Source organism: Pinus tabuliformis, chromosome 7 (genome assembly GCF_031772625.1).
Source record: "Pinus tabuliformis cultivar Carrire ecotype Pingquan chromosome 7, CPIR1, whole genome shotgun sequence".
NCBI lineage: Eukaryota > Viridiplantae > Streptophyta > Pinopsida > Pinales > Pinaceae > Pinus > Pinus tabuliformis.
In genome coordinates this window covers 694,713,412-694,726,169 of record NC_142293.1, presented here as the reverse complement: position 1 = coordinate 694,726,169, position 12,758 = coordinate 694,713,412, and the positions used below count along the sequence as shown (strand labels likewise).

The following is a 12,758-nucleotide window of genomic DNA, read 5'->3' as shown; positions in this document are numbered from 1 at the left end:
GGCCTTCCTCCTTTTTGTTGAACAAAGAATTAATGTCACTCACTATAGCAATTGAACTTGAAACTACTGCCAGAAAAATCATGAACAATGCAATAAATAGGTCCTTCCTCATTGAGATTCCATGGGTGTCTCCGCAATTAAAAAATAATTGAGGTTAGAAGTTACATACAAGCAAGGTGAAAGACAAAACCAGAAATGAAAAACAACTTTTTTTTCTACCTTAGAGCAATGGAAGCTGGGAAGATGAACCCAATACAAACTGCTGCTGTGGCCCCTGTGAATTGAAATGCATCCCAGATACTTGGTGTGAATGATGCCCCAAGGAAAATGATTCCAATTAACCCAGCAGTGATCAAAATGAACCTCTTATTATCCAAAACAAGATGCTTTTTCGCTGGAAAGACAAGCCCATCAAGATTAAGTCTCAGGGCAAAAAAAATGAGAGGAAAGACCAACATCATATGTACAACATAGGTCACACGAACAATGTCATTCAGCACAACACTGTAGTTAGCTCCCAAGTTGGTGTCAAAATTGGCCAGGACATCATCCATGGTCTGGTCTCCAAATAGAAGAAATCCAAAAAAGCTTGTACTTATGTATACAATTGAGCACAATGCCAATGATGTGTGAACAATGGGTTGCATTTCTGAAGGGTCCTCAAGTTCATTGTATATGGAATGAACTGCATGGCGCAAAGACATCACAATTCATTATAACATAATTTTAAATGCAAATTCAACTAATGAACTCTAAGATACTACACTGCAGGACCATAGATGGAGAAAAATAATCTATACCATTGTAATGACAGATGTAAGCAGTCACAATGACTGGTAGCACAGTGGAAAGCTTCAAGAACGAAGTAAAATCCACAATATCTGGTAACAATCTTGGTGCTTTGACGGTGCCACTGAACAACTTTACAACCACAATACCAGCCGTAATCACAACAAATACAACAAGAAGTGCAACTGGTAATGCAAAAGTGAATTTCAAAGAATCTGCAAATTCATGGAAATGAACACATCAATATAGGCATCAAGATTTGAACATCACAACTCCTAAGGAATAACCCATGATCCACATCCTTGAATGTATATGTCTAATACCATTTCTAACAGGGCAACATGAAAAGTCAGACAAATCGTTAAGCAGATGCCATCAGTATGTGACATTCCCAAGATATGTTGAATCCCCTCATATAATTACAATAGTTTCTAGACATTTAAATCCCTAAAAAGGCCCAAATGAAATATGATATATCCGAAAATCAATGCTAAAAAATGCTTATGAGGATGAGCAAAGCAGACTTACCCACTCTCTTGAAAAACACCAACAGAGCTAAAATAAGGACTATGGTGAGAACTAGGATCGGAACACGTCCATTCCACCAATGAAATCCAAACCATTCTTCAAGTAAAACAACATGATGCACGCCATTTGATGATGTTCCAGATAGCACATCGCTTACCCAAATCAAGAAAACACCTCCATCAGACATAGAGATTTCTAATTCAAAGCCATATATAAGATAGGAATCATGCCCAAAGTAATATAAAAGTGGCACCATATAATTGACCATTCAAACAAAAATCAAAGGAATCTAAGAAAAAAGAGACACTAATAAAGCATGTCAAGTCATGTATGCTTCATAGAACACTTCAACTTTGTTAAACAGAAACAAGTTGTTAGTGTTTCAGCTTGCTAAACTACTCACAATGCAAAAATTGGGTTGAAGTTTCAATTCAAGCAGTACTTTTAAAATACTCTAGTTGTAACATACATGCTTAAATATTCCCACACGATATACTATTTATCCTTGAATATTACACTCAAAACTGGGCTAATTCAGCCTGCGACCTAAAATGCATAACCTAAATGTTTAGATTGAATTACTTTTCAATTCATCTTATCTTGATTCCTTTCTAACAGAACACTGTAAAAAAAATATCAACGGACTGCTTCTAAATCAATGATTGCAAATAGTTAAACTCTTCACAAGGTACGAGGGTCTCCCTCGAACTCCAACATATTAAACACAATGAAATTATGATCTAAAGTCAGATGAACAGAAACACACTCAAGTTCAAACACTGGATTCAATGATTAAAAGCAAGGGGCTATCACATATTTACCAAGATTCAACTTGGGAAATATCACTGAATAAAGGCAGTGATAAACTGGTAATTCACCTTATGTTGCATCCCTTTCCATAACCTTCCAACAAATTGGTCTCCTCAAACAGAAAATACTGATTATGATCGGTTGTTCTAACAACAAAGGGAGTGAGATTTTTTCAAAAGCCATCAGAAGCAGGAAACAAATAACAGAGGAGAAATAAATAATTGTTGTGCTACCTCTTCTTTCTCACTTGTAACTTGAATGTTGGCAGACCTTGTACTCTGTTTCTATGGGTGTGTATGTGTATGCTTGTTTTTGTGTGCATGTGTGTACTCAATGGCTTGGAGTTTCGCTGGCACTTATGCATGTCATGTAAGGTATGTATATTTCAAATGGGTCTATCTGTCTGTTGAAGTAGAGACATCAATGAATGGTGGAACTGAGTTGATGTCTCTACTTTAAATGGTTGAATTGAAAATACTTGGCAAAATGGACTAATTACTCTTACTTTGGTCGTCTGTATCAATGTAGCTTTTGGAGGGCTAAAATGTGAAGGAAAGGAGGATGAAGATTGTGAGAAGTTATTGAAGATCAATGGAATCATCACACGTAGTGGGATGCATTTTGGTGCACCTCAAACTTATGTGAGGTTGAGTATTATTGACAGAAACCAAACCTTCAATCTTCTGCTTGACAGGGTCTCAACGATTCATGGATGATTAGTTGAATCGCTCAATCATTGATGCGAGATCAACTATATTCCTTTTCAATGTTTACAACTACAAATACAGTAGTATCTTTAACTAGAAGGCCGAGCGACCATGACAGGATGATACAAGGCTTTACAAAAGTTTATCCACTCTTCACAATTCTACAAGCAAATTCCCAAATCAGCGTTCTTTTCTCAGTTTTGTTCCAAATAATATTTATATGTATGTGCACCACCTGATCCTCATAAAAAATCATTCTCAAGATCGTGGAGGGCCTTCCTCCTTTTTGTTGAACAAAGAATTAATGTCACTCACTATAGCAATTGAACTTGAAACTACTGCCAGAAAAATCATGAACAATGCAATAAATAGGTCCTTCCTCGTTGAGATTCCATGGGTGTATCTGCAATTAAAAAATAATTGAGGTTAGAAGTTACATACAAGCAAGGTGAAAGACGAAACCAGAAATGAAAAACAATTTTTTTCTACCTGAGAGCAATGGAAGCTGGGAAGATGAACCAAATACAAACTGCTGCTATGGCCCCTGTGAATTGAAATGCATCCCAGATACTTGGTATGAATGATGCCCCAAGGAAAACGATTCCAATTAACCCAGCAAGTGATCAAAATGAACCTCTTATTATCCAAAACAAGATGCCTTTTCGCTGGAAAGACAAGCCCATCAAGATTAAGTCTCAGGGCAAAAAAAAATGAGAGGAAAGACCAGCATCAGATGTACAACATAGGTCACACGAACAATTTCATTCAGCACAACACTGTAGGGAACTCCCAAGTTGGTGTCAAAATTTGCCAGGACATCATCCATGGTCTGGTCTCCAAATAGAAGAAAGCCAAGAAAGCTTGTACTTATGTATACAATTGAGCACAATGCCAATGATGTGCGAACAATGGCCTGCATTTCTGAAGGGTCCTCAAGTTCATTGTGTATGGAATGAACTGCATGGCGCAAATACATCACAATTCATTATAACATAATTTTAAATGCAAATTCAACTAATGAACTCTAAGATACTACACTATAGGACCAGAAATGGAGGAAAATAATCCATACCATTGTAATGACAGATGTAAGCAGTCACAATAACTGGGACCACAGTGAAAAGCTTCAAGAACAAAGTAAAATCCACAATACCTGGTAACAATCTTGGTGCTTTGACGGTGCCACTGAACAAATTTACAATCGCAATACCAGCCATAATAACAACAAATACAACAACAAGTGCAACTGATAATTCAGAAGTGAATTTCAAAGAATCTGCAAATTCATGGAAATGAACACATCAATATAGGCATCAAGATTTGAACATCACAACTCCTAAGGAAAAACCCATGATCCACATCCTTGAATGTATATGCCATATGCCATTTCTAACAGGGCAACATGAAAAGTCAGACAAATCATTAAGCAGATGCCATCAGTATGTGACATTCCCAAGATATGTTGAATCCCCTCATATAATTACAATAGTTTCTAGACATTTAAATCCCTGAAAAGGCCCAAATGAAATATAATATATCTGAAAATCAGTGCTAAAAATGCTTATTAGGATGAACAAAGCAAACTTACCCACTCTCTTGAAAGACACCAACAGAGCTAAAATAAGGACTATGGTGAGAACTAGGATCGGAACACGTCCATTCCACCAATGAAATCCAAACCATTCTTCAAGCATACCAGCATGATGCACGCCATTTGATGATGTTCCAGATAGCACATCGCCTGCCTAAATCAAGAAAACACCTCCATCAGACATAGAGATTTCATATTCAAAGCCATATATAAGATAGGAATCATGCCCAAAGTAATATAAAAGTGGCACCAAATAATTGACCATTCAAACAAAAATGAAAGGAATCTAAGAAAAAAGAGACACTAATAAAGCATGTCAAGTCATGTATGCTTCATAGAACACTTCAACTTTGTTAAACAGAAACAAGTTGTTAGTGTTTTAGCTTGCTAAACTGCTCACAATGAAAAAATTGGGTTGAAGTTTCAATTCAAGCAGTACTTTTAAAATACTCTAGTTGTAACATACTTGCTTAAATATTCCCACAGGATATACTATTTATCCTTGGATATTACCCTCAAAACTGGGCTAATTCAGCCTGCAACCTAATATGCATAACCTACAATGTTTAGATTGAATTACTTTTCAAATCATCTTATCTTGATTCCTTTCTAACAGAAGCCTGTAAAAAAAATCAACGGACTGCTTCTAAATCAATGATTGCAAATAGTTAAACTCTTCACAAGGTACGAGGGTCTCCCTCGATATCCAACATATTAAACACGATGCAATTATGATCTAAAGTCAGATGAACAGAAACACACTCAAGTTCAAACACTGGATTCAGTGATTAAAAGCAAGGGACTATCACATATTTACCAAGATTCAACTTGGGAAATATCACTGAATAAAGGCAGTGATAAACTGGTAATTCACCTTATGTTGCATCCCTTTCCATAATCTTCCAACAAATTGGTCTCCTCAAACAGAAAATACTGATTATGATCGGTTGTTCTAACAACAAAGGGAGTGAGATTTTTTCAAAAGCCATCAGAAGCAAGAAACAAATAACAGAGGAGAAATAAATAATTTGTTCCGAGTACATGATTTTGTAATCAAATAAAAAGACTTTTTCAACTCACAAGGACTGAAAGATGACTCGATTTCAGAACTTTATCCAGATATTTAGCATTCAAAATGCAACCAAACAAAAAGTACCTTAGTTTTTGTACTTGATACCTTGAACATCACTAAAAAACTATCTCCTACTCTGCCAAGTTTTAGCCTTTAGGCGGGTATCCAAATTCTGTGGTAAGACTTTTGCTTGGAAAGGAAGTTGATCATTTCTCATCTTAGTCAATCCTCGTAACCATTTTGCTGCTTTGCTTGTGCCAAACTGGACATTACCGTCTGCACATTTATCACAAAACTAACATAATCATTAACATGAACACATCTGAGATAAAAAGGGGTTATATACTCTAACATGCATCGATGTCGTTAAAACTGAAAAAATAAATAAACAAAAGCTGTCCAGAGATAGAGCAAGTTACCTGATGAGCCTGATTGATCTTCTGAAATTGAACTCCACAGTTATCTCCTTTGCAAACATCCGGATGATACTGTAAACAGATCGAATCAACACAGGAGTACACTATGAATTTATCCAAAAATTTATTGTTGAATATGGATCATGATTTTTCCTAACAATTACTATGAACATATACATAGCCAGAACAAAATATTTATTGGAAATTCTTAGAATCAGTGAGATTGTTTCTTTCAAGCATTCTAATTTTTAGAGCCTTGCATGTCTACTTTCTATCTGTGAACTGTAGCAGGCTCTTTTGCTTTAAGATATGGAAACTTTATAACATTCAAGAGGGCAATTCCATATACCTGCAAAGCAAGGCGACCGAAAGCACCCTTGACATCTTTCAAGGCAACCAAAAGCACTCTTGACATCTTTCTGAGTAGCCCCAGGGCTCAATCTCAGAGTCTCATACTCCTCTCTCATCCCAGGGAAAGCAACAGAGGCCATCACTGCTACATTCCTCCTGCCTGCCGAATTTTTCTTCTCTCCGTTTCCCAAGAACGAAGTCCCCTGAGCACCCATAAACCTTCCAACAGCGGCAGCCATGATTTGTAACAAAAATAGGATGATCCACAAACCTAGCTTGAATCCCCAGAGCAAATCCTATCTAAATGTACAGAGTGGGTGTACCAAAATCTAGTGAAATACTTAGAGCAGATATTATTGCAAATGTGGGAAAGGTAAGCAAAGCCAATATCTCAAGTTTACCATCATTCGCTAAAAGGAATTCCAAGCGTCCGCGCGTAGGGCTCATAGCAGGCATTACAATGGCAGCTTTGGTTGTCTTCTCGCTAGCGTTTGCCGCTGTGTTTCTCAAAAGAACAAAATACAGAGAAAAGATCGAAGAATGGGAGCAGGATTTTTTTGGCCCCATAGATTCATTTGCAAAGAACTCCGCATCGCCACCAGCGGATTCAGGGACGAAAATGTTTTGGGCCAGGGGGATTTGGGAAGGTTCATATGGGGGTTCTCCCAGCAGTGGCCAAGAAATCGCAGTGAAATGCATAACGAAAGAGTTCAAGGAGGGAATGAAGGGGTTTGTGGGACGCATGTAGCACTGGAGCCTGGTTCAGCTACGGGGATGGAGCTATTCATTGCTTACGACCCGATGCCAAATGGCAGCCTCGATAAACTCGCAAACCATTTGGGAACAAATTTGTAACCACTTTGAATCAACGACTGAAACTTTTGCAATCGTCTAACATATAATCGTGTGGCTTATAAAGATGACAGGTGGGCAGAGGGGGGAGTTGATTTCAGAGGGAAACGCCTTACGGCGTAAATATCTATCCATATAAATTCAAACCTATAACATATAAATGCTTAATTATCAAAACAATTATTAAATTGATTCGAAATTTATTAAATATCTCTCTATATAAATTCAAACCTATACCATATAATCTGTACCATCCACGAGCTGCAGGCGAAACGCGCGAGGTGCAACGGGAGAAAATGTGCGAAATGTGAAGTGTTTGGATTCGTTTGGGTATATAGGCCGAGGGCGGTCCCGGCGGGCCGATGAGTGGGCGAGGCCAAACGGTGAAGACACGAAGGTTGGGTAGGGCGGTGGACGAATTGACCCATTCAAGAAGTTAAAACGAAGATGTATGGTAGTCGGTTGAACATGTAGACGCAACGTTTCATGGAGGAGGCGAACCATATATATGGAGTGGCTTGGCGATGGAGCTAAGGCAGAATTTAACAAACGCACAAGTTTAGAGCGTTCAAGGAGAGCGAGGGTGAAAGTGTGAAGTTGGACTGAAGTAAATGGGCGAAGGTGCAGGCAGACACGGGCCGAAGCACCTGAGCCGAAACGAAGGAAGTCGTTCGAAGGTGTTCGTGCATAAAATTGTTCGAGGGCATTCGTGCAGGGAGTCGTTCGAGGGCGTTCGTGCAAGAAGTCGTTCGAAGTCGTTCGTGCAGGAAGTCGTTCGAGGGCGTTCGTGCAAGAATTTGTTCGAGGGCGTTCGTGCAGGAAGTCGTTCAAGGGAATTAGTGCGAAAATCATTCGAGGGCTTCGTGCGGGAATCGTTCGAGGGCATTCGTTCAAGGAAACGTTCGAGGGCGTTCATTCAAGAGATCGTTTGAGGGCATCCGGCCTAACGACGAGTCGAACGGAATGTGTGACGGGCGTTTGGGTGAACGACACGTTCGGGTAGAAACGTGCGACGATGAATGGTGAACGAAGAGCGAGTTGGTGAACAAGCTCAGGTCGAAGGGCGAGTTGGTGAAATGTGCCTGGGTCGAACAAAACGAAGAATCGTGCGACAGTTGAAGACATTGGTGAACAGGCAAGCCATGCATGAGGCATACGAGCTGGACGACAGTTCAGACGACTTTGCCCAGGGTTGGGCAAGGCTACACGACGGGTGCAGGAAGTGAATTTATATGAGTGTAAATGTGAAATTTGGGGTTTTCCTTAGATGTAAACTTATATGTAATTTTGAAGATTAACATTATTATTACGGGCAGACTAATTACAGGGAGTTGCCCCTCCCAGTTATATTGTTGTGTATTTCATGTTAATGTTGATTCATGGTGTAATGAAGTTAATATGATGAATGGTATAACGAAATATATGCTTAGCTATTGAAAAATAAACTAAGTATAGACATAAGGCATAGTCCATAACCGTGAGTATTGGTGAAAAGAAAAGGGTCGGTGGTGTTGCACCTCCTATAGTGCAGTTGGAAGAGTACCGCCAGTGTAGGGGCATGACAGGTGGTATTAGAATTGATGAATGATGGGAAGCTGAATACTTGAAATTTGTGACAGGGGATTCAGAGAATCAAGGAGAATGTATATCTTGCAGAAAATGGGTTTTGCAACCTTCGAAGAATGGCAAGGAAGTCTACTTGAAGAATCAAGTGAGTTTGAACAAAGAATTGCGAAAGTGGGCAAGGACTTGTTCGAAACAAGAGATGCTCTTCGTGCTTTGGTCAAGGAAGGGATCTCTGACATGAATAGGGATGAAGCCTATCGACTTGCAGGGAAAGTGGACTTGTTTGATGCAGAATTCAAGGAGTTGAAGATAAGGCAGGACTTGATTCGAAAGAAGCGGGAATGGCTAGCTCTTAAAAAAAAACAGTTCATAGCTTTCATTCAAGATAAGGAGAAAGTTGCAGATTGAGATGATGAGAAAGAGGAAGCCGTGATAGTTGAGGATGTTGCAGATATGACAACAATGGAGGATGACTTAAAAGTGTTCAAGTTAGACCAGGATCGTGCAGTTTGCAGACATTGGCGGATGAGGATACTCACTTGGAGGAACTTCATGATGAAGTAAGTATTATTGATACTTGTGTTTCAGTGAGACTTTTGGAAGATGAACTGTATGCAGGGAAGAGCAAAATCAGTTTGCCGATGCAAGGGAGGATCTTACCATGGATGTCTACGATGAGACCTTGTATGGAGAAGTAAGGATTATTGACTGTTGTAGGGCTTGTTGGGGTTGTTTGTGACCTTATGACAGAAGGTATGAAGGCCCGTGACAAGGGAGGAACGTGATGATCATTGCAGAAGAATGGGTCATGCTTTAGCCACATGGAGAATTGGCTAAGTGCCCGGCATGACTCATGGACAGATCAGAGGAGGGCACACACTTGAGTATGGTGATACTTGGGTGGACTTCTCATGGCCGAGACCAAGAGGTAGTCTTGGTGGAACCTTCAGTGGGGGAGCCATGGCGGAAGAGACTCATGTGATGATAATATGGTTGGGTGACCGAGTTCACTAGACCAGATTGCAGACTTGGATGATGATGACCGATTGTTGTGATGGGTCTACTTAGTTGGACAACATGGACAACTTGAGTCATGGACATCAGGTTGGAAAAATGGAGCATGGCAGTCTATGCAGGGACATTATGTAGGAGCACTTGTAGAGGTGTCACTTATGGGCATCCAATGAGGAGTGCCAAGGCAGGGATGTTGTGTAGGTAGATTTGTTGGTGTGACATGGAGATGTTTTACTTATGAACCGATGGGGATGTTGTGCACTCTTGTACAACAAGGCCATGGACTTGGTTGGAATTGTGAGCAGACTATGGAGCATTCCTACTACATGGAGAACTGAGGCATCTTGTAGAGACCTTTGGGCCAAGACATGTATGCTTGCTAGGATGTTGGTTGGAGATGACTCATGGAGCTCATGATGACATGAGGTTGTGACTTTTGAGGACTTCATATTATGGCCGATTTGGAGGATCTGATGCATTGAGGAGTTGAGTTCAGGGACTTTGATGCAAGATGGGGTGCATACTTTTGAGTACATGTATGGGTGTGCTTGAAAGAGTGACTTGATGTGGAGGATCGATATGAGACACTTTGGAGTGATGGAGTTACAACGATGATGATGCCTTGGTGGCAACACTTGGGCATGGGTTGAGTCGAGACTTAACCACTTTTGACACATGGGAGCTAATTGATCTATGGTCATGGGCAGCACATGGGGGATGAGACAGGTGTATACTTGTTTCTATGGCAGACTTGAGAGATGGCACATTGTAGATGTGATGGAGGTTGCTTCATGAACCTGGATGTGGCACATTGAGAGTCGAAAGATGATCTCTTCATTTTGAGGAGATGGATTTTACACATATGAATGATGATGTTGGATAGATGTGGTTGATTTCATGCAGCACATTGATAATAAACATCATGGACAACATGTTGCAAGACGAGATGAAGGTTACTTCATGGACCTGGGCATGGCTTACTTAAATGGAGATGGATTCTTGATCGAGTTGATGTTGTGACGGAAGTCTAAGAAAAGACTGATGATGGCATGAGAATGTGCATTCTTATGGTTTGAGCGTGACAGTTGGACTGATCACCCGACTAGTTCGAATCGTGGGGCTCGACTAGTGTACAGAGATGTGTTAGCATTGTGTTGGAGTATCATGGCAACAGTTCACACGATGATGATACATGATGAGGTCGACACGAGATGTTGCAGTAAGCATGTAGCTTGAGCTAGAGGGGCCAACCTTCCAGAGGGGGAGCAACATGTGGAGATTGCGACGGATGTGGTTGATAATGATGGATTGAGGATACTTTCTGATGTATGACATACCAATGGGTTATATGCCTTGGTATGGGTATCTTGGTGACAGAGGGTTGCTGGAATGAGAGATTGTCGAGGACGACAATGACTTCAAGTGGGGGAGAATGTACCGTCCACGAGTTGCAGGCGGAACGCGCGAGGTGCGACGGGATAAAATGTGCGAAATGTGAAGTGTTTGGAGTCGTTTGGGTATATAGGGTGAGGGCGGTCTTGGTGGGCCGACAAGCGGGCGAGGCCAAACGGTGAAGACACGAAGGTTGGGTCGACCGGTGGGTGAGCCGACCCGTTCAAGAAGTTAAAACGGAGATGTATGGTGGTCAACCGAACATGTAGATGCAATGTTTCATGGAGGAGGCGAACCATATATATGGAGAGGCTTGGCGATGGAGCTAAGGCAGAATTCAAAAAACGCACAAGTTCAGAGCATTCAAGGAGAGTGTGGGTGAAAGTGTGAAGTTGGACTGAAGTAAATGAGCAAAGGTGCAGGCAGACACAGGCCAGAGCACCTGGCTGAAACGAAGGAAGTCGTTCGAAGGCGTTCGTACAGAAAGTCGTTCGAGGGCGTTCGTGCAAGAAGTCGTTCGAGGGCATTCGTGCAGGAAGTCGAGGGCGTTCGTGCAGGAAGTCGTTCGAGGGCGTTCGTGCAGGAAGTCGTTCGTTTAGGAAGTCGTTCGAGGACGTTGGTGCAGGAAGTCATTCAAGGGCGTTGGTGCAGGAAGTTGTTTGAGGGTGTTCGTGCAAAAATCATTCGAGGACATTCGTGCAGGAAGTCGTTCGAGGATGTTGGTGCAGGAAGTCATTCGAGGGCATTGGTGCAAGAAGTCGTTTGAGGGCGTTCATGCAAAAATCGTTCGAGGGCATTCGTGCGGGAATCGTTCGAGGGTGTTCGTTCAAGGAAACGTTCGAGGGAATTCGTTCAAGAGATCATTCGAGGGCGTCCAACCGAACGACAAGTCGAACGGAACGTGCGACGGGCATTCGGGTGAACGACACGTTCGAGCAGAAATGTGCGACAGTGAACGGTGAATGAAGAGCGAGTTGGTGAACGAGCTTAGGTCGAAGGGCGAGTTGGTAAAAGCGCGCTTGGGTCAAACAAAATGAATAGTCGTGCAACGGTTGAAGACGTTGGTGAACGGGCGAGCTGTGCATGAGGTAGACGAGCTGAACGAAAGTTTAGGCGACTTTGCCCAGGGTTGGGCAAGGCTGCACGACGGGTGTAGGAAGTGAATTTGTACAAGGGTAAAGGTGAAATTTGGGGTTTCCCTTGGATGTAAACTTATATGTAATTCTAAAGATTAACATTATTATTACGGGCAGACTCATTACAGGGAGTTGCTCGTCCCAATTATACTGTTGTGTATTTCATGTTAATGTTGATACATGGTGTAATGAAGTTAATACGATGAATGATATAACGAAATATATGCTTAGCTGTTGAAAAATAAACTAAGTATAGATGTAAGGCGTAGTCCATGACCGTGAGTATTGGTGAAAAGAAAAGGGTCGGTGGTGTCGCACCTCCTATAATGCGATTGGAAGAGTACCACCAGTGTAGGGGCATAACATAATCCCTCGAGACCTTCACATGCGATGATCTCATGATCTTGACTGTTTAACTCTTGGTTTTATAAAATGCCATATCTTTTTTGACAATCTACAATAAAATGAGATTCTCTTTTAATCACCATATGTAATTCTACATTGAATAGGATACTTCATCAATTACTTCTTACA

At 41.0% G+C, this 12,758-nt stretch overlaps 1 protein-coding gene and 2 pseudogenes across 1 annotated transcript; all 3 read right to left on the bottom strand.

Annotated features, from left to right (window-relative positions):
- Positions 1 to 215: 215 nt before the first annotated feature.
- On the bottom strand, positions 216 to 1,573 carry LOC149249397 (amino acid transporter AVT6A pseudogene; annotated as a pseudogene).
- Positions 1,574 to 3,085: 1,512 nt separating this feature from the next.
- On the bottom strand, positions 3,086 to 4,609 carry LOC149249396 (amino acid transporter AVT6A-like; annotated as a pseudogene).
- A 1,110-nt stretch (positions 4,610 to 5,719) lies between these two features.
- LOC149249395 (chaperone protein dnaJ 8, chloroplastic-like) lies at positions 5,720 to 6,503 on the bottom strand. Its single transcript, XM_089452809.1, has 3 exons — positions 6,263 to 6,503; positions 5,917 to 6,017; positions 5,720 to 5,773 (listed from the first exon to the last, which is right to left on the bottom strand). The coding sequence occupies exons 1-3, from the start codon at positions 6,501 to 6,503 to the stop codon at positions 5,720 to 5,722; spliced, it is 396 nt and encodes a 131-aa protein (XP_089308935.1).
- Positions 6,504 to 12,758: the final 6,255 nt, after the last annotated feature.